The sequence below is a fragment of the Marmota marmota genome, unplaced genomic scaffold (genome assembly GCF_001458135.2).
Source record: "Marmota marmota marmota unplaced genomic scaffold, marMar, whole genome shotgun sequence".
NCBI classification, from domain to species: Eukaryota; Metazoa; Chordata; class Mammalia; order Rodentia; family Sciuridae; genus Marmota; species Marmota marmota.
In genome coordinates, this window is record NW_026000221.1 from 21,784,081 (window position 1) to 21,811,866 (window position 27,786).

General features: G+C 43.3%; 1 protein-coding gene across 1 annotated transcript in view; it reads left to right on the plus strand.

Annotated features, from left to right (window-relative positions):
* The window catches only part of Amfr (autocrine motility factor receptor), a 34,346-nt gene extending 8,564 nt beyond the window's left edge, over positions 1-25,782 (plus strand). The window contains exons 4-13 of the mRNA XM_015488480.2: positions 890-930; positions 1,095-1,227; positions 3,410-3,543; positions 4,370-4,480; positions 8,553-8,743; positions 10,476-10,579; positions 18,971-19,105; positions 20,311-20,394; positions 23,173-23,357; positions 24,195-25,782. Coding sequence (XP_015343966.2) covers positions 890-930; positions 1,095-1,227; positions 3,410-3,543; positions 4,370-4,480; positions 8,553-8,743; positions 10,476-10,579; positions 18,971-19,105; positions 20,311-20,394; positions 23,173-23,357; positions 24,195-24,342 — 1,266 coding nt within the window. The 3' untranslated portion in view covers positions 24,343-25,782. The remainder of the gene's footprint in view (positions 1-889; positions 931-1,094; positions 1,228-3,409; positions 3,544-4,369; positions 4,481-8,552; positions 8,744-10,475; positions 10,580-18,970; positions 19,106-20,310; positions 20,395-23,172; positions 23,358-24,194) is intronic.
* The last annotated feature ends 2,004 nt before the right edge of the window (positions 25,783-27,786 follow it).

The window sequence follows — 27,786 nt, forward strand, 5'->3', positions numbered from 1 at the left end:
TGTGCGGCCGGGTTCCGAATCCTTCAAGCACCACATACAAGCATGTTAGTGATTTCGATCGAAAAATCAATCAAAAAAAAAAAAAAAATTAAAAAACTTAAAAAAAACTAAATCTCTCTCTCTCTCTCTCTCTCTCTCTCTCTCTCTTTCTAAAAAAAAAAACAAAATGAAAAAGGGCTGAGCACGGTGGTGCACGCCTGTAATCCCAGTGGCATGGGAGACTGAGACAGGAGGATCGTGACTTCAAAGCCAGCCTCAGCAATGGTGAGGTGCTAAGCATCTCAGTGAGACCCTGTCTCTAAATAAAATACAAAATAGGGCTGGATGTTGCTCAGTGGTTGAGTGCTTCTGAGTTCAATCCCTGGTACAAAAAAAAAAAAAACAAGAAAAGAAAAAGGGCTGTGGATGCAGCTCGGTGGTTAAGTAACCCTGGGTTCAGTCCCCAATACCAAAAAAAAAAAAAAAAAACAATTACTAAGAGAGCCTCATATTTTGATTTACTTTATTCTCTTCTGGTAGACAAAGGAAGGGAGTACACAAAGCACATAGGAGTGAGCAGGTGCTCCTGTCTAAGATAGTAGTGTCTTAAACTCTATTTTGAATTACAGTATCCCCAAGCAATCACACACCTTTTTGGGCAATCATTTATAGTGACTTATTGTTATATCAAATGGAAGTGATTGTCATAGTACTAGGATAAACCTCAAGATTGTAGGAGGCATCTCTAGGAGGTGCTGTAATTGGTCATCACCTGTGAACAAGAACATGCTCAGTAAAATTTGGGTTTCTAGGTTATGAAAACATTTCATGAAAATTTGAGGCAGAGAAAATAAATGGTTGGTGAACTTGATGCCTTTTAACTGAACTGAGAAATGCTTATCTTTTATAGTCTCTTCTTGTGACAGTGAGGACAGCCCATGTGATTTTACGGTGAGTAGAAATTTGGGAGGGGAGAGAGATGATATACTCATTTGGTTAGCTTGAAGTTGTAATAGATGTAAAATACATAGAAATGACCAAATTATAATGTCCTTAAACTAGATTCAGTTGGTAAATTTAAGGTGTTTTTCCCTTTTTCTTTTTATGTATTGTAGATATGTAATTCACCTCTGGGACCTCAACCATGAAGGGACCTGGGAAGGCAAGGGAACCTACGTCTATTATACCGATTTTGTCATGGAGCTCACTCTTCTGTCCCTGGACCTCATGCACCACATTCACATGTTGGTAAGTTCCCTTGGAAAGAGCTCCGACTGAAGGCTTAGACTTTCAGAATCAGGAACCCAGTTTTGTATATTAAAAAATGAAATATTTGGAATAAGATATAGACGACCCACTTAAAAGTGACCGTAGCGTGCACTCTCCTCTTTTTGCCATTGGGTGTAAAGCAGTATTGGGGAATTGCTCTGGCCAGTGCCTGGCACAGGAGATGATTGCTGTCCCAAGAGACTTGGTTAACTCTGCTGACCAAGTCAATAAATCATTCTTGTAGTATGAAATTAAAGGAGATGCCTCTCTCTATAATTTCTGTGGCTTCTCCGATTTAGTATTTACTTTGTAGGTGGTCTTGGGAATTCCTGCTATGTTTGCTACTTCAAGAATTCATAAATTTTGTATCTTTTAATTAAAAACAAAGTCCTTGGGGCTGGGGTTGTGGCTCAGCAGTAGAGCGCTCGCCTAGCACGTGCAAGGCCCTGGGTTCGATACTCAGTACCACATAAAAATAAATAAATAAAATAAAGTTATTGTGCCCCCAACTATGACTAAAAAATAAATATTAAAAAAAAAAGTTCTTATACTTAATTCCTACCTTGATTTGCCGAGAAAGAAATTATAATGCTGTAAATCTGCTTCATTAGTGAGCACTTCAGTGAGTAATAATGGCGAGACTCAACCTAGTTGAGAGGCAATTCATTTATATTATAAGCCTGTAAAAATAATATTTAAAAATTATTGGATTTAGTTGTGACAATGGTGCACACCTGTAATCCTGGTGATTTGGGAGGCTAAGAAAGAAGGATTGCAAATTTGAAGCTAAAATTAGTGAGAGACCCTGTTATCAAAAAATTTAAAGGGCTGGGGATATAGCTCAGTGATTTAAAAAAAAAAATACTGAGTTACATGTAGCACATTTTTAAGTCTACTTTTGTTTTTGTCTTTGTTTTTTAGTTGTAGATGGACACAATATCTCTATTTTATTTTTATGTGGTGCTGAGGATTGAACCCACGGCCTCCCACATGCTAGGCGAGCACTCTACTGCTGAGCTACAACCCCAGCCCTTTAAGTCTACTTTTTGAAAGTAACTTTGAGAACATACTTTAAAAAAACAAAAACAAAAAAAACTTTCCTTTCTCCACACCAAAAAAGGGTGAAAATGCCCAGATATAACCGTTAACATTTTGTTGTATTTTACTTTATATATGTTACTTTATATAGTCAAAAACATGTAATCACACATTGAGATCTTATTTTTTTTGTTTGTTTATTTTTTGGTACCAGAGATTATTTTTTATTTTTTTATTTGAGACACAGTCTCACTAAGTTGCTTAGGGCCTTGCTAATTTGCTGAGGCTGTCCTCAAACTTGTGATCCTCCTTATGACTCAGCCCCTCAAGTGGCTGAGATGACAGGCATATGCCACTATGCCCAGCTGACAGATCCTATTTTCTACATAGTTTAATCAATGGAATGATTGTATTGGGAATTGAACCTAGAACCTCATGCATGCACTTTATCACTGATATATCCCTAAACAAGTTTAGTTTTAGTAAACTAATATATTACAAATATTTTCCTGTGCTAGCAACAAATATTCTGAATCATTTTAATACCTTCAGGATAAAAATTTCATCGTATAGGTTTATCAGTTTTAATTAACCAAACTCCATAATGGGCTGTTTAGATTGTATTTGTTGTTTGCTGTTTCATAACTGTGCATACTTTTTTTAAAAAATCACATTAGTTTCTTCAAGGTATATCCTGACTTTTTCACTCAACAAATATTATTTTACCATAATTGATGTTTAGAACTGTTATCATACAATTGTGTATTATAATTAATAAACAGAGTTAGTGTCTATATAATATTGCAGTGTATGAATTTACAGCTTAACTGTTCTCCTGCTGGGCATTTTGCTCATTTTCATATATACTTTTATAATTCTATGGATGGACATCTTTTTGCATAAAGCTTTTAAGTTTCTGATTAGTTGCTCAGGAAAGATTGCTGGCAGAGGGCGTGTACATTGTTTAGGGTAATGAAATAGATATATGCAGTAATGTCCTGAAAGATTGTTCCAGTTCACCTTCACTAATCATTAAAGAGTTTCTATTGCATGCAGTACCTTCATCAGTAGCAACTTCATGTGCATTTTTATTGTGTATTTTATTGTTTTCTCTCTATTTCAGTTATTTGGCAACATCTGGTTATCCATGGCCAGCCTGGTCATCTTTATGCAGCTGCGTTACCTGTTTCATGAGGTGCAGCGTCGAATCCGTCGGCACAAGAACTATCTGCGTGTGGTCGGGAATATGGAAGCCAGGTAAGTAAGAGCGAATTGATGTTGCCCAAGTTTGCTCATTTTAGCTCTTTAAGAATAAAAAGTCCTAGGGCTGGGGTGGTGGCTCAGTGGTAGAGTACTTGCCTAGCATGTGTGAGGCACTGGGTTCGATTCTCAGTACCACATATAAATAAATAAAGGTCCATTGACAATTAAAAAATATTAAAATAAATAAAGAATAACAAGTCCTATTCTGTCAGAACTTGGTGTTATAACCTGCTAACTGAATGGGGAAGAGTATAGGCTTTGGAGTCAAACTGCCTCCATGTGAGTCCCACTTAGCTCTGGGTGATTTGGGGTAGTTTATTAACTCCCTGTGCCCCAGCTACTTCATCCCTAAAATAGAGGATAGCAGAAATTTCTGCTTAGAATTGTCGGAAGGATTCCATGAGATATTAGGTTCATATTATTACATCATTATTTTATTGTCATTGATATTAAATGGAAGCTTCTCTGGGCTTCTGCCCTCTATTTTGTAAAGGTGGGTTTATACACACACATTGAAGAAGGTACTCCTAACCTAAGACTAAGCCAAGTATGAAGCTGCACAATTCATGGTCGTCCTTTTTTGTTTCTGGGGAATAGTTTGGGTCTCTGGGGTCTTATTTCCTTGATTTGCCCAAAAATGTGCCCTGGAAAGATCATTAACATGAGCCAACTGTTCCTTGAAGGCCTGTGAAGATGAACGAAATGTTTTTTACTGATCCTCTGTCCTTGTGCCATTATAAAGATGAAGTCTGTAGAATAGTGTACACTTACGTGTGTAAAATTTACAGAGATTCCATAGGGTCTCTTTTGTTTCTTACAGGTTTGCAGTTGCAACTCCAGAGGAACTGGCTGTCAACAATGACGACTGTGCCATCTGCTGGGACTCCATGCAGGCTGCAAGGAAACTGCCCTGCGGACATCTTTTCCACAAGTAGGGACTTCATGAAGGGCCTCTTGGTACTGGTGTTCTGTCCAGGACTTGTGGGTGCTTTTTGTCCCTGGGCTCAAGGATGATCCCAGCAGAGGAACAGAGATAGTACCTCACACTGGCCATGGAGTTGAAAGAAAATACTGGGTTGGGGGAGTCCTTGTTTTAAAACAGCTTATTACTTAACTGAGGGGAGAGAGTGTATATTTTTACATTTTGCACATGTCCCCAAAGCAGCATAAAACACACCCCAGAGCAGTGGTCTGAAGTGGGGACCACTAAATGACCTGTAGAACCGTGACTATTGGCAAGGGTTGCAAAACAGGCTCTTCTATAAACCTTCAAGATTGAAGTAGATCTGTTACTTTCAGAGATCTCTGTCAGGGCTTTGTTGATGGATTTGATGCTTTGATATTGGTGGTGGATCTTGAGGTACGTTTAGGCCCTTTGCAGTCAGTTTTGCATATTGAGAAATTTTTGATCTTTAATCTTCCTTATTTTCTATTTTCAATAGTTTTCATGTTTCTTTTTAATATCAGTAGGGCTTTGAAACTGTAATGTCCTACTCAATAAATGTAGTGACAGACATTTCTTTTTATGTACTGAGTGTTGTGTTGGGCTCTGGGATAAAATAGAAATGACAGACATGGTTTTTGCTTTTGTGGAGCTTGCAATCAAATGGATGAGACAATCATGGATTAACTGGGTATATTTATGGATGTATATATTGACATGTGCTCTGTAGGAAAGGAACATGGTTCTTCAGAGTGAGTAACAAAGGAATCTGACTCAAACTTGGAGGAACAGACTTGAGTATGAGCAGCAGTCAGGTCTGGGAAGGGAATTCGGTGGGAGAGATGTGAGACAGAGAGCATCTATAGTAGGAGGGAATGTGTTGTGTTGAAGGAACTGGGAGAGAACCTGGTACCTGGAACTCAGTGGAAGAGGGAGGAGTGTTTACTGAGGCAGGAGAAGCAGGGAATGTGGCCCAAGGGGGAGGTTGGAAGCGGGCGTAGATGCCATTGAAGGCTTTAATTGGGGATGGTGCAGAAGACATGCAGCCTGAAGAGGTTAAGGGACAAGTTACGGACTGCCACAGTGGTTCAGGGCATGTTGAGAGCTTGAACTACTGTGTGAGAAGTGCCAGTTGGACTGAAGTAGACTGATTTAAGAAGGATTAGAAGGACATGAGCTAGATTGGCTATGGAGGAAAGAGGAATAAAGGGGTCAGGATTCTCCTAGTTTTGCAACTTGTGCAGTTACCATAGAGTTACCGAATAGTTGGCTTCATTGAGGTTGGAAAGGTGGGAATTTACACACATTTCTCAGAAACTTTATAGTTCCAAAGGAGCTCTGTAGCTAGTTGGGAAGAGTAAGAGTGTATTTCAGCCCAGAAGAAATTTGTTGTTGTTGTTTTTTGAGATCAGGTCTTATCTACATTGCCCAGGCTGGCTTTGAACTCCTGGGCTCAAGTGATTCCGCCCTCAACCTCCTGAGTAGCTGGGACCACAACTACTTTGATGGAAGTGAAATTCAGATAACACACAATCAGCCACTTTAAGGTGTACAATTCAGTGGTGTTTAGTGCATTCGTGGTATTGTGCCACCACCACTTCTAAGTTCAGAACTTTTCATCACCCCAGAATAATACTCATACTCACTGGGTAACCATTCCTGATTCTTCCCTCCCTGTCCCCTGACAGCCAGTCACCAGTCTGCTTTCTGTCTCCATGGATTTCCCTCTTGTGGACATTTCATATAAAGTGAATCATACTTATGTCTGTGGCCTTTAGTAACTGACTTCTTTAATTTAGCGTAATGCTTTTGAGGTTGCTCAAGTTATAGCAATACTTCACTCCTTTTTATGGCTAGCTTTAAATAATCCTGTAATAAATAGTTGCCGCTGATATTTGGTTTCTTTCCACCTTTTGACTATTCTGAGAATAATGCTGCTATGAACATTTGGGAGCATGTATCTGAGAACCTGTTTTTAATTCTTTTTGGTAGATAGCTGGGAGTGAAATTGCTGGGTCCCATTGTAATCCCACCTTTACCTTCTTGAAGAGCTGCCATGCTGTTTTCCACAGCAGTTGCACCTATTTATATTTTTATCAGTAATGTATGGAGATTCTAGTTTTTCACATTCTCACCAGTGCTTGTTATTTTTCTAATTATACCCATCCTAATGGGTGTGAAGTGACAGCTCATTGTGATACTTTTTGGTTTTTTAGTGATTGTTATTTAATTTTTGTGGCAGAATATACACAACATAAAATTTATCATTGTAACCATTTTACATGTATAGTTCAGTGGTGTTAAGTGCAGTCTTATTACATAAAACCTCACCATCCATCCGTCTCCAGATCTTCTCATCTTCCCAAACCGAAACAGTGTACCTGCCCTCTGCCCTTGTGAATCATTCTGTGTCCTGTCAATTTGACTACACTAGGTACATCTCTTAACTTTGGATTTATTTTGTTCTTTTTTGGTTCCATTCGTATAAAATTATTGATTTGAGAGGTTTTTTTAAAAAAACATTTTTAGATATTGAGCTAATATATTGAGCATTGTTTTCTCTGTATCTCAAAAGTTTTGGAATGTTCTGTTTTTGTTTTCATTTGTCTCAAAGTATTTTCTAAATAATTTCTTATTTGACCCGAGAAGGTCAATGGTTGACTCAGGAAACAATAGTGGTTTAAAATTGGAATTTAATTGTAAAACACTTTGGAGTGAACAAACCACTGTTGGAACATCCTCTTGGCCTTCACTGCATGGCTTTAGTTTTTGAGTGGGAGAAAGATGGTGTGATGACAACCTAAGGCAAATTCATTTTAATTTTAATTTGTGATAAAACTAACTGTCTAGATTCCAGCAGAAAATAGATAATTTGTTGCTTATAAAAGATATTTTTTGGTAGATTTCAGAGTCCAGTGAATATATAATTACATTGAAATATCATATATAGAATGAGGAGAAATAGTTCTTCAATAGAATATTATTACAGCTATGAAGAAAAATATGTTTTCTCTGGGGATCATCATGTTATGGTGAGGTCATCCTTTGTAACTTTGCACACATGACAGATATTTTTGAGAAAAAGATAGCATTTTTACTCAGTGTCTCTGAGCTCTCAGAGAACAAATCTATAAAATGGGAAAGGACTGGAGAGCACTTCATCTGACCTTCTCATTTGTCACTGGAGAGGGCTGACTAGAGAGATTGAAAGATTTGCCTGGGTCACGCAGGTGGGGAGTGGCTGAGTTGGGAACAGGTCTTATATTTCCTATTTCATATTCTAGTATCTTTCTTCTTAATGGTAATTACAAGATTTTATTGAGTATTTCTATACTTAGGGCATTATCATCTCCCGAGAGAGGAGGAAAGAAGCTTTCAGCCCTTTTGGAAAAGCAGAATGTGAAAAGTAGAGGGTGGGGACAGAGGTGCTCCGTGGAAGGAAGATGTTACAGCTAGGGAGGAGGGTGAGCAAGGAAAAGACCCGAGAGGTTGTCTTGCTGCCAAAAAAGTTGGATCGGTGGTTTCAGCAAGTCAGGTCTTGTCAGAAGTGATTTGGAATAAAAGAAGCTTTAGTGAGTGAGTGAGTGAGATCCCGCGAATCAAAATTTTGAAAACAGGGCCAAGGTTATGACCACTTTGGTGAATAGCTAAAGCAAAGTGAAAGAAAAGATCATTGGAGCAGATGACTCAAGGACATAAGAGGCCAGGATGTTGGAGGATTCAACAACATGAAGTTTGAAGCCGCCAAATTGAGTTGTAAAGACAGATGGCGGGCCATGCTGTGAAGTCCCATTGAGTAGGGGTCAGGACCAGGAATGATGGAGCTTGAAGCATAGTAAAGAATTAATGCCCACAGTAGGATATGCTAGAGGTGTATTAATGAAGTAGGGTAAAGAGTTAATGTCCACAAGTGTTTTTCAACTTTAGATCTCATTAATGGCAAATAGAGAATAAAATTGGAATGCATTTGATAATTCAAAGTACTTCTGGGGAATTCTCACAAAATATGGTAGGGAAAAACTGAGCACACTCACCTGTCTTATTTTGGACTTTTTGGTAGCTCCTGTCTTCGTTCCTGGCTAGAACAAGATACATCCTGTCCAACATGCAGAATGTCTCTTAATATTGCTGACAATAATCGTGCCAGAGAAGACCATCAAGGAGAGAACTTGGATGAGAATTTGGTTCCCGTAGCAGCCACTGAAGGCAGACCTCGCTTAAACCAACACAATCACTTCTTCCACTTTGATGGTTAGTTGGTTTCAATCTCTAAAACTATGCCCATGGGGTTTTATCCCCTACGGAGATGCTGTTTGAATTCGAAATAGCTGCCTACAGATCAGTTTAATATACTCTTTCCATATAGTTGAAAGTGTTGAGAATGGATGGATGGAGAGAGAAAACTGAAGAATTTTTCTGTGCCATGCAGTTTGCTAAGATTCTGTCATAATGGGTGTGGTGGAGGTGGGGAGAGGAGGCAGCAAGATTGAACCAACCATGATTTCGAGGAGTCCACTTAGCCAGTTCAGTAGTAAACCTTTGTTAATGTTTTTTTGCATTGGTGTGTTTCTTAATTGTGTATTGCAAAATCATAGAGTAGCTTTCCAGTGAGTATTGGAAGCAGAATCAGAACTGGAACCCTGTTACTTTTCCCATAAAATAGGAATATTTTGCTTCCTACACTGTTGAAAAGAGTTGTAATAAAAACCATACTTAAAATTCTAAGGCCATGGCACTATTGAGGGCTGATCGATCCTCTTTCCTTAATTGACATACATTGAGCTGTTGTTGGTTTCTGTCAGCTCTGGGACCACCTTTAAGTTCCCATTTCTGATATTGCTGTAAAACAGGCGTCCTTGGGTTTGTGCTAGGGGTAATGGTGCTGTTGGGATCTGATTGGAATCTCCAAGGGCAGAGTAAAGTGGGCGTGGTGGCATGTGGGTGCAGTCCTTAAAAGGCTCAGGGAGAATGGAATCTAGTCTCTGAGAGTAGATGAGCTGGCTGGGCCTGGGTGCTGAGGGGTTTCAAGGGCTGGTCATGGTTGGTCATTGTTCATTTACACTAGGAGATCTTAGAGATGGATCCTGGCTTATGCAAGCCATTATTATGAGTGATTATCCCTAAAAAAAAAAAACAAAACAAAAACAAATAGTCACCTTTATTTGTACCTGTAAGATGAAGTAAGTATCCATTTTTTTATTGAGTGCTTTTTATCTGACAAGGTGTTGGAGATGGCCATTTAACTTGATTTTACATTCCGTGCCTTAGTGCTGCTTTGTGAAGAATGAAGTAGCACCTTACCTGTACAGCTTGATTTGGAGTTGTTGTATAGCCATTGCTTGATGGCACTGTATCTTGGGCTTCCTTTCATTAGGGAAATGAGAGAAATGGCAGCCTTTCACAAGCCTGTGTTATAGAACTCTTTGAGAAGAATTTTGAATCAGAAAACCAAGGTCAAAACTTTAAATCACATTGTTGAGGATAAAATACAACATGAAAGTAATTGTGAAATGATGTCTCCAAACAATTAGTATTTTGTGTAAGTGCAAATATGAGGAAGAAACTCATCTGTTGTAGAAGCTATAGAGCCGTGGAATCCTTCCTTGGATTCTAGGCCAAGGGAGTGGATTGGGGGTTGAATGGTTCAAGGGCCCCTGGGAAGCAGGAAAGGCTAGTTAGTGGTTCTTGAACCCAGCTGCCTGTTTCCATCCTGGCCATTGTCATTAAACTTTGTGATCTTAGACATGAAGTAAAATGCACTCATTAACCTCTAAGCACTGTGGGCACCAAATACCAAGTGGGGAACTAGAGTCATATTTCTGACTCTAGTGGATTTCAGTGAGGACTAAGTGAACTAATCCATGTGAACTGTTTGGCCCAGCCCTGAGTGAGTACCATCTGATAGAGAGTGGTCACGTAGGGGAGATACCACCGGAAAAGACTCCGGGCTCTAAAACTTGTGTTGCACTCTGGTTTGTTTTAGGGTCCCGGATTGCAAGTTGGCTGCCAAGTTTTTCAGTGGAAGTAATGCACACCACCAACATTCTTGGCATTACACAGGCGAGCAACTCTCAGCTGAATGCAATGGTAGGACTTCTAGCTGCATTAAGAAGCTAACTGGTAATCGGGAGGGAGGTAAAAGCTTTGGAATGTTTTTGCAGAGTTTACAGAGACTTTATTGATCTTATTCTGATCTGGTAGAAGAGCAAGACTCCCAGGGAATTTATTTATTTATTTATTTAATTTTTGGTACTAGGGATTGAACTCAAGAGCACTTTGCCACTGGTACATCCCCAGTTCTTTTTTTGTTTGTTTTTTGAGAAAGGATCTTGCTAAGTTGCTGAGGGTCACTAAGTTGGTAGGACTGGTCTGGAACTTGCAATCCTCCTGCCTCAGCCTCCCAAATTGTTGGGATTACAGGCACAATGTACCTTTTACTAAAAATTGTGTGGGGCCTGCCAAGTATGTTTTTTGCATTCTGTCCCTCCACTCCCAAAATAAGTGTGTATGTACCCATACACAAAGTTGTGCATGGTGTACTGTTGGTTCAAGGAGATTGTTCAGATATTTCACATTTCTTTGTATTTTCCAAAGCTGGGATTTTCTTTTAGAATAATGGAGAATAATGTGTCACTATTATTGAAGTCTAGAATTCATTGTTAGAATATGTGCAGGAATCTTAAAACACAAACTGCTTTATAGCACTTGCCTAGCATGTATGAAGCTCTGGGTTCAATCTCCAGTACAAAAAAAAAAAAAAAAAAGAAAAATTTAAACCACCTTAGCCTGCTTGGATTAGGGTCTGTACTGTATAGGCCTGGTTATCCCTGGCCAATACTTCAGAAAGTATTCATTGGATCATTTATTTTTTTTTATTCATGCATTAGTCTTAATTTCTTTACCAAAATAATTTGTACTAAAGCCTTTTCTTATAACTGGGTTGTGCTAAGCTAAGTGTCACTAAGGTTAACAGGTGTTCCACTTTCAAGAAGGGTAAATTCTAGTTGGGGAGAAGATTATAAACACAAATAAGTAAGATAATTGGTGGTGCTGACCAGTACTCTGGAGACGGTAAGGCAGGCAGTGCAGTCAGCGGGTGAGTGAAGACTCTGTTGAAGGAAGCATTTGCAGAAGTTCTCTCTGAGGAGATAAAACTTAATAATGAGACATAAGGGACAAAGATGGCAACAGATCTGTGGGAAGGAGGCAGTGGAAACAGTAGGTACAAAGGTGAGGAAGTGCCCGTTAAAGAGGTCACTATGCTTGGAGTGGAGCAGTTAGGAGGCTGAGGTTCTGATGAAAATTGAGATTGTAGAGCCAGGTCAGACAGGCTGTTGTTGGCTACATTAAGTTTAGATTTTTACAGAGAAAGTACGAGAAAGCTGTTCAAAGCTTTTTATGCAACCCCTTCCCTCTCCCAGGATTAACAAGACATTTAACAGAAATGATTTTACCTCTAGGAGTAAAATGAATTACAGAGGGTTAAAAATGGAAGCATCAAGACCAGTTAGGGGGTGTTGCCATGACTTGGACAGGGGTGTTAGCAATAAAGAAGAAAAGTAGATTTAAGATACTTTTGTTAGATGAACTGACAGCACCATGCTGCTTGATTTAGACGTGGGAGTACTTACTGGGGGAAGTGGAAGAATGGAAGTGGAAGGGTTGGGTTTGATTAATAAGCAGCTAAGTAGATGGTGGTACCTTGTACTGAGCTGGGTAAGCCTTGGGGGAAACAGGCTGGAGGACTTTCCACATTGGCTTCTTTCACTTAGTAGTTTGTATTTAAGGTGCTTCCATGTCTGTTCATGGATTGATAGCTCATTACTTTTTAGCATTGAATGACATGCCATTATCTGGATGTACAATCATTTATTAATCCATTCACTTACGACATCTTGGTGCTTCCAGGTTTTGGTAATTATATTTGGACATCTGTGTGCAAGTTTTTATAGAGACATAAGTTTTTAACTTATTTAGATAAATTCCAAATTATCTAAATTTAGATAAATTTAGGCTGCACCATCCAATGGTAAAAGTATGTTTAGTTTTGTAGAAGCTGCCCATCTGACTTCCAGAGTAACTACTCTTCTGCATTATCGCTGGCAATGAGAACAAGCGCCTGTGGCTCCGTACTCTTGTCAGCATTTGTTGTCACTGTTCCAGGTTTTGATTACTCTACTGGGTGTGTACTGCTACACAAAAATTCTGTGTACAAAGTTTTTATTTGTACTTTCCTGATGACATACAATATGGAGCAAGTTTTCGTGTTTATCTGCCATCTGATTATCTTCTTTGGGGGGTGTCTTTGACCTAGCTTTTAATCAGATTGTGTTCTATTTTTATTGAGTGTTATATTCTTTGTATATGTATATTTTTAATTTTTTAGATGTATATGGACACAATACATTTATTGTATTTATTTATTATTTTTATGTGGTGCTGAGGATCAAACCCAGTACCTCACTCATGCTAGGCAAGCACTGTACCCTGAGCTACAACCCCAGTCCTCCTTTATATATTTTGAGTGACAGTTATTAATTAGATGTGCCTTTTGTGAATATTTTCTCCCAATTTGTGGCTTGTTTTCTCATTCTCTTGACATTATCTTTTTAATTCTAATGAAGTCCATTTTTAGAAACATTTTTATAATGGTTTTTTTTTTATACCTTTATTTATTTTTATGTGGTGCTGAGGATTGAACCCAGTGCCTCACACATGCTAGACAAGTGCTCTACCACTGAGCTACAACCCCAGCCCCTTAATGAAGTCCATTTTATCCATTATTTCTTTCATGAATGTACCTTTGGTGTTGTAACTAAAAAGTCATTGCCATACCCAAGATCATCTAGTTTTCCTCAAAAACTGTATTATTTTCTAGGAATGTTACATCTTTGCATTTCACACTTAGGTCTTTGGTATATTTTAGGTTTATATTTTGGGGAAGGGTGCAAGGTTTGTGTCTAGATTCACGTTTCTGCATGTGGATACCCAATTGCTCCAGCATTATTTACTAAAAAAGCTATCTTTGCTCTATTGTATTGCTTTTGTTCTTTTTTCAAAGATAGTTGACTTTATTTATGTACATTTATTTCTGGGTTCTCTGTTCTGTACCATTGTCTGTCTGTCCTTTCACACATACCGTATTGTCTTATTCAAGTTGTGTAATCAGGTCCTGCTTTTTCTTCTCCTTTAACTTGGTATCAGCCATCCTGGGTCTTTTGCCTGTCAGATTACCAATAATCAGTTTGTCAATATCCACAATATAGCTTGCTGGGATTTTGATTGAGATTATATTGATTCTGTAGATCAAGTTGGGAAGAACTGACATCTATCTATCTATCATCTATCTATCTATCTATCTATCTATCTATCTATCTCCCTCCCTCTCTGTCTCTCTCTCTGTCTAGTACTGGGGATTTTACCCAGGGTTCCTTTACTACTTAGCCATGTTCCTCATCCTTTTTACTTTTTATTTTGAGACAGGGTCTCACTAAATTGCCAAGACTAGCCTCTTACCTTCTGATTCTTCTGCCTCAGCCTTCTGAGTAGCTGAGATTGCACTGTGCCACTGAAATTAGCAAAACAGTCTAAATTTCTCCCTTCCCTCTCTGTCATTCATTGCTTTTACCTTTATGTGATCATATATATGCATCATACACATTCATAATTAAATACATTGTTGCTATTATTATTTTTTTTTTAATTTTTTATTGTTGGTTGTTCAAAACATTACAAATTTCTTGACATATCATATTCTACACTTTGATTCAAGTGGGTGCTATTATTATTTTGAACAAATTGTTATCTATTAGATCAACTAAGAGTAAGAAAAGTGAAAGTTTTTATTTCACCTTCACTTTTGCTCTTCTGATGCCCCTCCTTCCTTTATGTGGATTCGAGTTTCTGACCTCGATCAGTTTCTTTCTCTCTAAAGAGCTTCTTGCAGCCCTCCTGGCAAGGCAGGCCTGTTGCCACACATCCTCCATTTCCGTTTGTCTGAGAATGTCTTTATTTCTTCTTCACTTTTGAAGGATAGCTTCTCAGGGTACAGAGTTATGGGTTGGATTTTTTTTTTCTCTCAAATATTTCACTTCACTTTGCCTTGTGTGGTTTCTGAGTGGTTGAATGTAGTTCTTTCCTTTGCTCCTTTATAGATAGGCTGATTTTCCCTTCTGGCTTCTTCCAACATTTTCTTTATCTTTGATTTTCTGTAGTTTGATAATGATACGCCCAGGTATTGGGTTTGGGGCATTTTTCCTTCTTGGTGTTCTCTGAGCTTCTGGAGCTGTGATTTGGTGTCTACATTAATTTGAGGAAGACTTCAGGCGTTGTTTCAGATACTTTTTCTGTTCCTTTCTCTTTCTTCTTCTAGTGTCCCCTTTATGCAGATTTACTCTCTATAGTTACCCCACAGTCCGCAGGTGTTCTGCTCTGTTGTTTTCAGTTTTGATTCTGTTTTTCAGTTTTCAGTTTCTGTCACTGCATCCTCAAGCCTAGAGGTTCTTCCTGTACCTGTCAGCCTTGGAAGGCATTCTTCATTTCTGTTACATTTTTGATCCCAAGCGTTTCTTTTTGGCTCTTTCTCAGGATTTCCGGCTCTCCCTGCTTACATTGCCCATCTGTTCTTTCCTGCTGTCTACTTAGCACATGCATCAGGGCTCTGAGGGATATAGCATTTTAGTGTGGAAATTAATCATCAATTAAATTCCCACTCTGATAATTCAGCATCCCTGCCATGTCCGCTTCTGTCTCTTCAGATTGCTTTCTGTCTTTTAGTTAGCCTAGGATTATCATCTTCATAGCCAGACATGATGGACCATGCAAAAGGTGAAACTCAGGAGGAGACTTCTGCTCTACATGCTCCACTAAAACATGGGAGGCAGGCTGACAAGGGAACAGGTTTTATTCAAAGCTGGCTTTAAGGAAGATGGAGGTGACCTTTTCCTTTTTCACATCTCCATCTTAGGGGACTCAGGGATGCAGAAAACTCTTAGAAGAGGAGAGGAGGCTTGCTGGGTGTGGTGGCGCACTCCTGTAATCCCAGCAGCTCTGGAGGCTGAGGCAGGAGGATCGTGAGTTCAAAACCAGCCTCAGCAAAAGCAAGGCACTAAGCAACTCAGAGACCCTGTCTCTAAATAAAGTACAAAATAGGGCTGAGATGTGGCTCAGTGATCAAGGAGGCTTGAAGGGACAGAAAAACAGGAGACAAGGATGTGGCTTGTTAATCAGAAATACATCCCAGCCTCAGGTTCTTGGGACACTGGGTCAGGGGCAGCCCCTCAGTCTCCATTCTAAGTTCAGAAGTTAAAGCCATTTGGAGCTTTTGATTTCAAAGGAGCATGATTAATGTAGGTGGGGAAGGCGAAGAGGTCTAGTCCTTGATCAGGTCCCAGTCTTGGTGAGCCTGGCCTCTGAGCTGAGTGTCTCAAGTGCCTCTCACCATTGTCCTCAACCCACCTTAGAAGGGGCCTTGGAAGGCACAGGACAGCTGGAGAGGGCTGGATTTAGGTGTTTTCCTTCACCTATATGGAAGGCTAGTGCCATCTGGAGTTGGGTATTGTCCCCCCCTGATCGGTTGGGCTCTGGTTAACTAGTTTCTCCTGAGTGGACCATGCCGTGGAGCAGGGGTGCACTGGGGAGCTTCGTAGAGGTTTCTTCCCCCGCCCCTGCTGGAAGGTGGAGGACTGTTTCTTAGCTTAGGGGAGGAACCTGGCAGAGCTCCAGAAGGCAAATCTCACAGTATTGTGTGTGTTAGGGGTGGGGGAGTAGCGTTCCTAATCTCCAGGTCCCCGGATTTTTAAGCCCTCAGTTGTTCACAGTGAGCCTGCAGCACTTTATTCGTTTTAGTTTTCTTCCCAGCGTCTGTTTTTAATGCTAGATTCTAAAGCATATGTGAATAAGGAGCAGAGATTGATGTGCAGAACAGATAGCACAGCTGGTTGAAAGCAAAGCCCTTGAGAATGGAGTGTGGGACTGGGACCAGAGCAGGAGAGGACTTTGCTGTTTGGGAAGAGGGATGGAGGTAGCTGCAGGCTGGGCATGAGCTTTATTTTAAAAAGAAAGAATTGGCTCATAGTAGGCAGGAGGCAGAAGTAGCCTAAATGCCTACTAAAGATGAGCAGGTCGAATGTGGCACACCACTCAGTGGAATACTGTTCAGCCTTAAAAAAGAAGGAATTTCTGGCCCTTGCTATGACTAGGAGAAACCTTGAGGACAGTATGCTAAGCCAAATAAACCAGTCACAAAACGCAGACGTTGTATAATTGTATTTACAGAAGGTGAATTCAGACAGTACAACAGGTGTCAGGGGCTGGACTGAGGAGGGAAAAGGTTGCTGTTCAGTGGATAGAATTTCAGTTTTGCAAGACGAAAAAGCTCGTCAGGTCTGTTGGACAACAATATGCATATTGTTTACACTATATACCTAAAGATGATCATTATTAGCTGGGCACAGTGGCACATGCCTATAATCCCAGCAACCTGGGAGACTGAGGCAGAAGGATTGCAAGTTCCAGGCCAATCTCAGCAACTTAGTGAAACCCTATCTCATTCTGTCTCAAAAAGGATTGGGATGTGGCTCTTTGGTAAAGTGCCCCCCAAAAGTAAATTTTTAAAAAATCATTTTTTTTTTTTTTGATGGTACTGGGAATTGAGCCTAGAACTCCACACGTGCTAGGTAAGTGCTGTACTTCTGAGCTACATCCCCAGCCCTTTTCATTTTATTTTGAGGCAGGCTCTCACTAAGTTGCACAGGCTACCCAAACGTGTCGTAGCCTCCCAAGTAGCTAGGATTGCAGGTGTGTGCCACTGTGCCCATCCGTAAATGGTTTTGATCTCATTGAATAAAGAAAAGGAGACATGGCCTCTGATGACTCCTGCAGTCTCCGTGAACCCCTCAGCCAGGTGGAAAGTGAGGGTAGCACCGTGATGTGCATAGTGGTTTGGAGTGTGGGACTCAAGGCAGGCCCTGTGTGGGTGCTGCGGAGGCTCTGCAGGGGATCACTCTGTTTCATGGGTGTGTACCTCCTTCAAGTGAGCAGTGCCTTCTTGGAGTTGGTGTGTTCAGAGATCTCAGGTAGGGCCTGGCTGTTCTTTCTCCAGTTCTTTGATGATTTGAAACAAACTATTTTTAGCACAACTGACTTATTGGAACCCTGCATTTTTTATTCAGACCCAATATTTAGCTTACTGGATTTTGTGGTAAAAAAGATTTAGACTAGAAAAATGACTCCTAGGCATTTTTTGTTTGGGGAATGAGGAGGAAGCTGTTTGAGGATTGAGAGGAATTTTATCTGATCATAAAGCATAAAGGTTCTTATGAGTTCCTCCCTCATTGGCTTTGACTGGACCTGGGTTAAACGACAGCCAAACTGCATCAACTCTAAAAAGGGGCCCACTGAGCTGTGGTAGCTCCAGGGCCTTCTGGATACTGTTTGTCTTCCCAGCACCCACTGTTAGGTGACTCTGAGCAGAGCCCTGTGCTGGCTTTGCTCATCTCTTCCTTCAAGGCCTTGATGCTGAGCCACGTCCTCCCTTTGTCTGTGGGTGCAGCAGTGTGTTCCTTGGGGGTAGTGTCCCAAGTTTATTATGCTCCTAAAGCGAATTTTCCCCACTCCTCATTCTTTTTTTTCTTTTAATCAGTGAGACTTTCCCACAAGCAAAAACCTTGAATGTAAGCATTTGTGAAATAAATACACATATACTAAAAATATCTGGAACTGCTTCGATGAAAGTATGGGCAGTAGCATGCCCAGACCTTTGTCTGTCCCCTGCTACTCACACGCCCAGCCTTAAGCCCTAACTGGACTGACATGTTTCTGGAATATAGTTTGAGGGCTGTAGCACCAGGGCAATATTAGGAGTTTGCATTCTTTATAATCATATTTTTCCAAATTGCAGTGTAATTTACATACAGTAAAAACCACTCGTGTGCTTGTGTAGCTGTCAGCACCCTCGAGATGCAGAACACATCATTCCTCCTCCCCCACATCTCACTGTGCCTGGTCCCTGGCAATCATTCATCAGTTTTTTTCCCCTGTGATTTTGCTTGTCCCCAGGTGTCATATCAAGGGAATCATGTCGTCATGTGTGAGTCAGGCTTCTTTCACTTAACATGATACTTTTGGATTTCATCCATGTTGTGTGTATCAGAAGTTTATTCTTTTTAGGAATTAACATCTTAAAGGAAAGCCCCTTTTTATACCCAAGATATACTGAGCTTTAAAATAAACAGATTCTACTTGAGCCTGCCTGGGATCCAGCTTGATTTCTGTTGCTCTCTATTTTGAAATTAATGCTAGTATCCTGGAGCAGTACTAAAGGGACAACAGTGTGAAGGTGATCTACGTGTGGAGGTGGCCTCTGTACTTGTCCTTTCAAGGCATGTTGGATTTGGTGCCCAGAGCCTGCCATGCACTGTGATGACCACAGCAGTAACCTTGAGAGGGACCTTGCTGAGGGCTCTGTGTGTTCTGCAGGCTCATCAGATTCAGGAGATGTTCCCCCAGGTTCCATACCACCTGGTGCTGCAGGACCTGCAGCTGACGCGCTCAGTGGAAATTACAACAGACAACATCTTAGAGGGACGGATTCAAGTACCTTTTCCCACACAGGTAAAACTGGGATTTTAAGCATGACAGGTGGTTTTTGTCTTCACAAAGATTAATTCCTCTAGATTAATTTTTTCGGTTACTTAATAACTGAATGTTATTTAGAGTTTGTTGAAGAGTTTCTATAAACTCCCTCACTTTTTTCAAACTGTGAATGAGAACAGACCCATCATAGATAAAGATAAAGGTCTATGGATAAATTTTTGTACAGATGCACACCCCAGACAAGCTTGCCTTTGCCAGTCAAGGAGGTTGTGGCATCGGACAAGGTGGACAACTTTTTGTGTAAAGGGCAGATAATATTTTAGGCTTTGTGGGCATATAGTCTGTTCCGAACAAGTGAGACTGTGATCCAGGAAAACTTTCTTTATAAAAATAGGCAGAGGGGTAAACAAGGCCCTGGGCCTGTAGTTGGCAGACCCTGCTCTAGGAGATAATGCCATCTGTCCCTAGTCATCCTTGCACATTATTACACTTGTACTAAAAAGGTCAGCTCTCCTGGCCTATCACATAACCTCTTTGATGGTTCCAAGAAATATTAACATAGACAAGCTTTTTGGTAGAACTCAGGAATGAATAAGGAATAATTACAAAAAATTGATTCAATTTCAGTATACAGAATTATTAAAAAATCTATTAATAAAATTCAGAAAGTTGAAACTCTTTGAAAAGGTGAAGAGCATGGACTTTGGAGTCAAATAGGCTGTTAGGAGTCTCCACTTCTCAGCTATTTGACTTGGCTGCTGGTTGCCTCTGGAGGTGGCAGAATTGCCCCACGTGGCTACAGAGTCCTCAGGTAGTAGAATAGACACTGGCCAGCCTGCGAGGAGGTGCTGAGACCTGAAGGGACATGGCTGAAGTGAGGAACTGCAGAGCCTGTTCCAGAGGGTAAAGTTAATGGTCAGGATTTTCTTTGTGCCATGGACAGGTTAAGTGTTTCCTCAGTGTTCCCTGCTGCATTATCCTTGTTGGGTAGTTACTGTTATTGAAAGCTCACCTGCACGTGGGGCCAGTTGCTAACTCACACTGAGAGCTGCAGTTTGGGCCTTGGGCTCCCTTGTGTTACCTTTGTAGCATTTCAATTTCTTTTGTTCTCTAGGCTTTGCTAAGGTTGCAGGCTGTGCTGGGGACCGTGGCTCCCTCTTGACCCAGGTTTTCCCTGTGCCTGTTATTTCATTCTGAGTGGCGCTGTCCTGTTTGTCTTGCAGCGGACAGAAGGCATCAGACCTGCTTTGAACAGTCCTATGGAAAGGCCCAGCACTGACCAGGAGGAGGGAGAAGCTTCCCCTCAGGTAAGAGTGGCCCACTAGAGAGCACATGGACTGTGGAGGAGTGGCGTGGACCCTGCCAGTGGTCACCTTCACCCTTGACACTGGTGAAATGGGCAAGGGTTCCGTGTTTGTCTCTGAGGGGGAGACCAAGCTGTACCTGTGGGCGGGCCTTTTCTGCACCCAGGGCTGCAGCCCACTCCCTAGGCGTCGGGCCAGCGCTGCCTCCCTCAGCTTGAGTGAGGGTACCAGGTCCTGGGCTCCCAGGGGGTGGATCAAGGCGCACACTCCCTGGGGACCTGAGCCACTGAGGTGCTGTCCTCCATACCTTGTTTACTCAACTCAGGATTTCCAGGAACTTCCACGGATTTTGCCAAAACAAGATTCCTGAGCCAGGTGGGGTGGGGGAGGCATGGCTGTCTGGGAACCACTCTGTCTGGATGCCCACTTGGGGAAGCAGCCCCTCTCTGTGGCAGAGGCATACTCCCCTGACCTTAGCTGGCACCTCCACTCCATTTCCATTTCCTCCATCAGTTATGATACTTCTTTCTTTTTTTCATTACTAGGGATTGAACCCGAGACACCCTAAATACTGAGCTACATTCACTCTCCAACCCTTCTTATTTTTTGAGCCAGGCTTGCTAAGTTGCCCAGGCTAGCTGTGAACTTGTGCTCCTCCTCCCTCAGTCTCCTGAGTCACTGGGGTTTCAGGTGCCAACATGCCTGGCCAGTTACCATATTTGTAGAACACTTTCTCCAAAGACTGAAATAATAGCCAAACACCTTCATCCTCGTGTACACACGTGTGGGGTGTGGCAGGGAGCCGGCATCCTGCATGTGGAGCTCTGGCCATGGGACTCCTTGTGTACACACATGTGGGGTGTGGCATGGAGCTGGTGTCCTGTACACACGTGTGGAGTGTGGCAGGGTGCCAGTGTCCTGCACGTGGAGCTCTGGCCACAGGAGGTGCTGCTGCTTCCTGATGTGGCCAGGGCTTTTTGAAAGCAGTGACTTTCACTGACAAGCCACAGGGAGGCTGCTCACACCTCTTGTGGGTTTCCCTGCAAATAGGAAACTCAAAAGTACCAGGACTTTCTCAGGCCTGTTACTAGGACAAAGTTTCATATCCATATCCATAATTGGTGCATCGTTTGGAAATGGCATGTGCCTTCTGAAAAAGGTGACCATTTACGCATTTTTAGTTTTTGGATAGCTAGCTTAACAGAGATAAGAACTCTGGAGTGGTTTGTGGGCACCTGTGATCACAGCACATTTAATTTCAATTCCTACTCCCCAACTTTGTTTTCAGAATTAGCCTGAAGATTTCTGAATTTTTAAAAATATAGTGTAGGAAAGTACTTATTTTGTAAGGAAATTGCTGTGTAACATGTTTTATCTTTCACAGGAAGTACAAAGTCCTTGTATAACAAGGCTTTATCATTAAAGCCTCAGTCTGGTCCAGTGGTCACATCTGCCCCACGCATCCTTCCGTTCAATCTTCCTGCTCCGGCTCAGGCTGCTAGTCAGGCCTGAAAGCCTGTGCAGAGTGAGGCTGAGGGGGGCTTGGGTTTTCTTTCTCCCACTGCCTCTGTTCACTTAGCTGTTCTTTCTAAGAACCTCTAGGGTCAGGCTCGGGGAGGTTTAGGGTGGGGCAGTATGATCCCAGGATGTGGGGGGCTGTGTGCAGATGTTAACTCTCAACTATTCCCCTGCCCCAGCTTGCATCAGGACCTCCTCAGACAGTAAGACTCTCCTTGAACTTAAGGCCCTCTATGGAGGGGTAGTGCCCCCCTACCTTCCTGGGGGTCATATTACCCCCCAAGTGGTCCTTTCGGGGAAAGTCTCTGTTTTACAATCTCAGACTAGTTCCCTCCTACAAGGACCCCCCTGAGCCCAGGACAGTGTCTGCCTGTAGTCGGGGGATATAGAACCTGCTCCCATCACAGCCTCCACCCATTTTTGTGGTCTGCTACATCCAGTTTCCTTCCTTTGGATTTCCCAAGTCACTTGTCCCTGTGTCCCCGGAGCTCCAGGAGAACTGAGGCAGGCTCTCTGCCATTTGGCTCTATTAAAGTCCCCTTTCGGGCTTGGCTGAAAGCAGGAAGAGAGGTGGTAAGGATGGCTGATGGAGGAGCACCTACCTCAGCAACTGAGAAATGGAACAGTCTGCCCTCAGCTTTCTGGTGGCCTGGGAGTGGGTGGTGGGCTGCACCTGGGAGTGTGAGCGGCATAGATGGCGGTATCTGCTTGAGGATACTTAGGCCTTGTCTTGGCCGCTGGAGCTTCGGCCAAAACCAAGAAAATGTCCCATTTTAAGTCCTGTTACATAAGGAACCACATAATCTGTTATCTCTGTGTTTTTTGTTTTGTTTTTTTAGAAAAGGTCCTTAGCATTTACCCTCTACCTATTCAACTCTGTTTTCTAAGTGAAGGTATAAACTTCATGTAGCAGCTGTGATGAAACTTGTTTAAAGTCTTGAGCAATTAGTAGAATTGAACAGAATTCTCAGGATGCAAGCTAGCAGTTGCCTATTGTCATATTCCAAGGGTTCGGTTTGGAATGGCTTCTGTTTTTCATACTGGCGGTCCTTTCCTTATGATATTGAACACGGTGTGACTTGCTAGCACGAGTCATACACAGGCCCACCCTCAAGGAGCCCGAATTTCCAGTATACATGTGTCCCAGACTCAGCCTCCTTGCCTGGAAGCAGTCCCCCCGCTGCCAGTCCAGACTACGCCTGTTGAAGGGTGCCTTGTCTAGGGAGGGAGTGGCCTGTGCTCACAGCTCCTCCCTCTGTCCAGACTGAGTGTGTGCCATTGGACCTCAGTCCTCGCCTGGAGGAGAACTTGGACTTCAGTGAAGTGGATATGGAGTCCAATGAGGTGGAAGACTTTGAGGCCCGGGGGAGCCGCTTCTCCAAGTCTGCTGATGAGAGACAGCGCATGTTGGTCCAGCGCAAGGACGACCTCCTGCAGCAGGCTCGGAAGTGAGTTGCCTTCCACTGCACTCAGAAACCAGGGGCTGCAGGTCCTGTGTGCCAGCTCACATCGGCCCCCTTTAAACTGGTGACAGCATTGAAAAACCATTGCATGTCCTAAAAACTCTGATTTCAAGCCCCTCTGGAAACAGCAGAGGATCTGGCCACACTGAGGCCAGCTGGTACCTTGGGGCGGTCATCTCAAGCGAACATAGCAGCCACATGCGCACATGTGTCCCAAGCCGTTCGCATTCATTACCTTAGTTCTCTTACCAGCTCTGGGAAGGAGCACTGTTATTTATGCCCATTTGAGAAATGGACAGCCAGGAAACCGAGGCCCAGGGAGGTTCACACTGCCTAGGCCTTCGATCTGGCTTCCAATGTCCCTCTTGACCACTATGCATCTCAGACCAGCAGTGTCTGAGTACCTTGTGTTCCACCGTGGTTGGTACTGTTCCTGTGGGTGGATAGGCGCTCTCTGTTTCAGTTCCGGGGACAGGGCCAGCATGCGTTCATCTGGGTGGATTTTGGGCCCTACACAAAACTGTGGGTCCCTGCGCTGTTTCTTTGGGCAGATGAGAGGATGCTGAGACTGGATAGCCCCCATCTGTTCGGAGACAGGCGTCCTTCCCTCCCTCCCGTGGGGGTTGATTTATCTGCTTTATGCAGATGAGGCCAGCGCTCTGCCACTGAGCCCATGTCTAGCCCAGATAGCAGGTGTCCTTTCCATGGGACGGTTCTGAGTGGCAGCTTCATGAGGTGCCTGGAGAGGGGGAAATCTAAATGAAGCCACATTCTGTATGTGTTCCAAAGCTTCCATCTCTCATGTGACTTTTGTCTTCGTAGACGATTCTTGAATAAAAGTTCTGAAGATGTCTCGGCCTCAGAGAGCTTTCTCCCCTCAGAAGGCACGTCCTCTGACCCCGTGACCCTGCGTCGAAGGATGCTGGCCGCTGCTGCCGAGCGGAGGCTTCAGAAGCAGCAGACCTCCTAGCACTTCCTCATCTTCCTCAGCCACCTCTTCCCGAGCCCTGCGCCCGACCAGGAGTGGCCTACCCAGTGCTGCCTGCGTGCGAAGAAGCAGGCCGACCGCATTGCGCTGTATAAAGCACGTGTCTTAATAGTGTTTGGACAGCTGACAGATTTAATCCTCCTTTGTAATACTTTCTACGTGACATTTCTTTTCCCTTAGAAACACTGCACATTTTAACTCTAGGCATGATCTCTTCTGCGTTGACTGGACTTCTTAGGTGTGGGGACGATCAAGAGGAAGTGGGCACCACCTGCCTACAGCAGGAGGCTGCAGCTACTGCTTTGCTCATGCGTCATGGCGCTGGAGTCCTGAGCTCCGTGTCTGGCAGGAAGAGCACTGGGGGAGGGTACACAGACTGGGTGAGCAGACGCACAGCACAAGCCCGACCCCACACCATTGGAGGAGATCTGTTGTCACTGCTGTCCTTAGTGAGGAAGCATTCAGAGTGATCCAGAGGCCAGACCACAGGTTCCAGGGCCCCTGGGCCAGCAGGGCATCTGTCAGAGAGCTCCTGGTTTGACTCCTGGAGTCGAGAGGGAAAGCCCAGGGATACAGAATGTGAGGCCTTGACCCCTTCGTCCCTGGACACCCAGGGATGACCCGCACCCTGGTCCACAGCTGGCTTTACTTCCGTTCACTCTGGTGCTCCTGCATCAGTGAGCTTGCCCTCGGGCGACCCGCCCCTCCCCATTTTTTGCCCCCTGTGGACATGAGGAAGGTCAAGCAGCAAGCTTTGGTTTGAGGTTGGTCAACTAAATGAGGCAATGCCAGAGCCCGTGGGCGTGGTCCTTGGAGAAGGGGTGGGCCTTGCAAGAGGGAAGAGTAGACTATGGAGGGCGTTGTTGAAGAAATAAAAGATACCTTCCGTATCTTTCTTTCCTGGAGCCCTCCGTTTCCTTCACTTTGTTCCTGTTGGTTTAGTGCAACTTAGAAAGGTAGGATGGTGAGCCCAGTGCCTCGCGGCAGACCGGGCGTGGACTTCGCATCCTTCACGTGTTGAAGGATCTGAAACATGCAATCATAGGTTACATAGTTCAGTTTTATGTCCCATTGGATTAAGTTTGTTTGTTTGTTTGTTTTGTTTTTTTTTTTAATGTTTGAAAGCATAGTTTATGGTAGTCCTTTTTGGAAGAATCCAGTATTATCTAAAATTATTGGTAAAGGTAAATGTATTTTACATAACTGAAAGTTTTTAGGATGTTGACACGTAATTGAAAAAAGGGTGATAGGTAAATATGTAGGCAGAGATAATTTATTTCAATAAATCTTTCAAAAGCCTTACCTTGAAATGCTGTTAGTAAATTTCTGTGATTTTTAAAAAATTTGTTTTGTTTTGCTGAGAGCATAGCTATTTGTTTTTATTGTAAAACAATAATAATAATAAAAAGGAAACTCTTCTAATGTGTCGTGTGGCTGGACTCTGAGGCAGGTTTTTCGGTGGTGCAGGCACCGATTCCCATTTTGTTTTGAGTCTGCTGTTTGGGATTTTTTCATCTCTGAACTGGAGGAGAGCATTTCACCTCCTGTTGTATTTGGAGAAGGCAGCACCGAGTGTTTCTTTCTCTTGTATTCATCTTTTCAAGGAAAATGGGGAGATTTTATTTTCTTGAATCATGTCATTAAAGGTGACATTCATTCCTTGTGTTCTTAAGGTTTCAGACGTATGAGAAGAGAAAATTGTGTAGGTCACTTTAGAGGGCCTTGAGACACTGGGGAATAGAATGCAGTAGAGGTCCAAGCAGAAGTGCCTTTAATAGCATAAGGAGGTCTAAGAAGGAAGTCCCAGGTCACCCTTGGCTTTTGCACCTGGACAGGAAAGGATTCTGGGTGCTACAGAAGGCTCCAGCTCTCACTGCTTCTGCCCCCTCGAGGCGGTGCTAAGGGGACTGCTGGTGAGAGTGGGCAGGCTCCTCTACGCCCGCTTTCACTCTCCTGGCTGCCACCGGGTCACCGGCTTGCCCTGGAGTAGCAGAGCTGGAGCAGGCTTCTGGGTTGCCAACCAGACTCGGGAGTGTGGACTTCTTAGGTGTGGGGACGATCAAGAGGAAGGGCACCACCTCCTACTGCAGGAGGGGCAGCTACTGCTTCGCGCATGCGTCACGGCACTGGAGTCCGGAGCTCCGTGTCTGGCAGGAGTGCTCTGGCGCATGGTAGAGACGCCCTTTCTGGGCTCTGGGAACCAGTCTGAGTTCCCCCTCCATTTGCTTAATGGGTCCTTGGTTTCTTTTCCAAAATTTGGAACGTTTAGATACCAAAGAGAACCATGATCCATGTGGATGCCTCACTGGTGTTGATGGGACTCTTAGGTGCTAGGTGGCCTCCTGGGCCCTGCCTCCCACTTAATTTGTGCAGACGCTTGCTCTTGTCTGCAGCCTCTGCATAGGGACCACAGGAAAGGGCCCTGAGAACTCTATGGAAGCAGGGTGGGAGTAGGAAGGGGACCGTGTCCCTGCAGGGAGCTCGCCAAGGAGTAGCCCCTGCCTGTCCTGGAAGGCCCTCCAACCTTGGTTGTCCACGTCAGCGCTGCTGCTTTCTGCTAGAAGTGGTTCTAACTAGCTGCTGCCCTCAAGGTTCTTGTTCTAGTTCCGTTGGTCTTTTCCCTGCATCCTTTCCTAAAAAAAAGTGTCCTGAATTCCCTTGTAAGAAAGATAAGGCAGGGCTGGGGGTGTGGTAGAGCACTTGTCTGCAGGCATGAGGCCCTGGGTTTCATCTCCAGAAATGGAAAAGAAAAATGTTGGTTTTATCTACAAAATTCATTTGAAAGTTGGGGAAAAGCCCTGTTAGCAGATGGCTAGTGTTTAGAGAGATTCAGATACACCACATGTAGTAGAAAATGCCCTAGTTTCCTTCAGCCTTCCATTTGGGCTTTCATATGGCCTCCAAGACCAGCATTGGAAGTGGAGGTGTAGCCTGAATTGCAAACCTTTCTGTCAACACAGATGGTGGGTTGGGTGCCCCACTCTGCAGCCAGCAGGTCAGGTGAAGGGAGGTGGAGGGAAGCACTGGAGAAGGAGGCGTGGGCTGGCAGAGGGGCTGGGGAGGACAATGGATTCAGGTCGTGTGTTATTGGTGGCACGCGCCTCTTGGTCTTCCCAGTTTCTGAAATAGTATCACCCTCTATGTCTGTCCCCACTAAATGACAAATGGCATGTGCCAGGGAGAGGTCTTTCTGAGTTGGTAATTCCCCTTATCAGAGAGGGGATGCAGAGAGGATTCCAATAAACAGATCTCTGGGGAGCTTCTACCTCATTAAACATGGCAGGAAATGCAAGGGGTTGGGGGTCAGGAGAGTGCTGCCCCGGTCCCCCTTGTGTGTTTGGCCTGCAGACAAAAATGGAGGGAAACCTTCCTGGCCAGTCTAATGGGTCCCAAGCTTGTCCTTGGCTCTTGAGTAGATGAGACCCC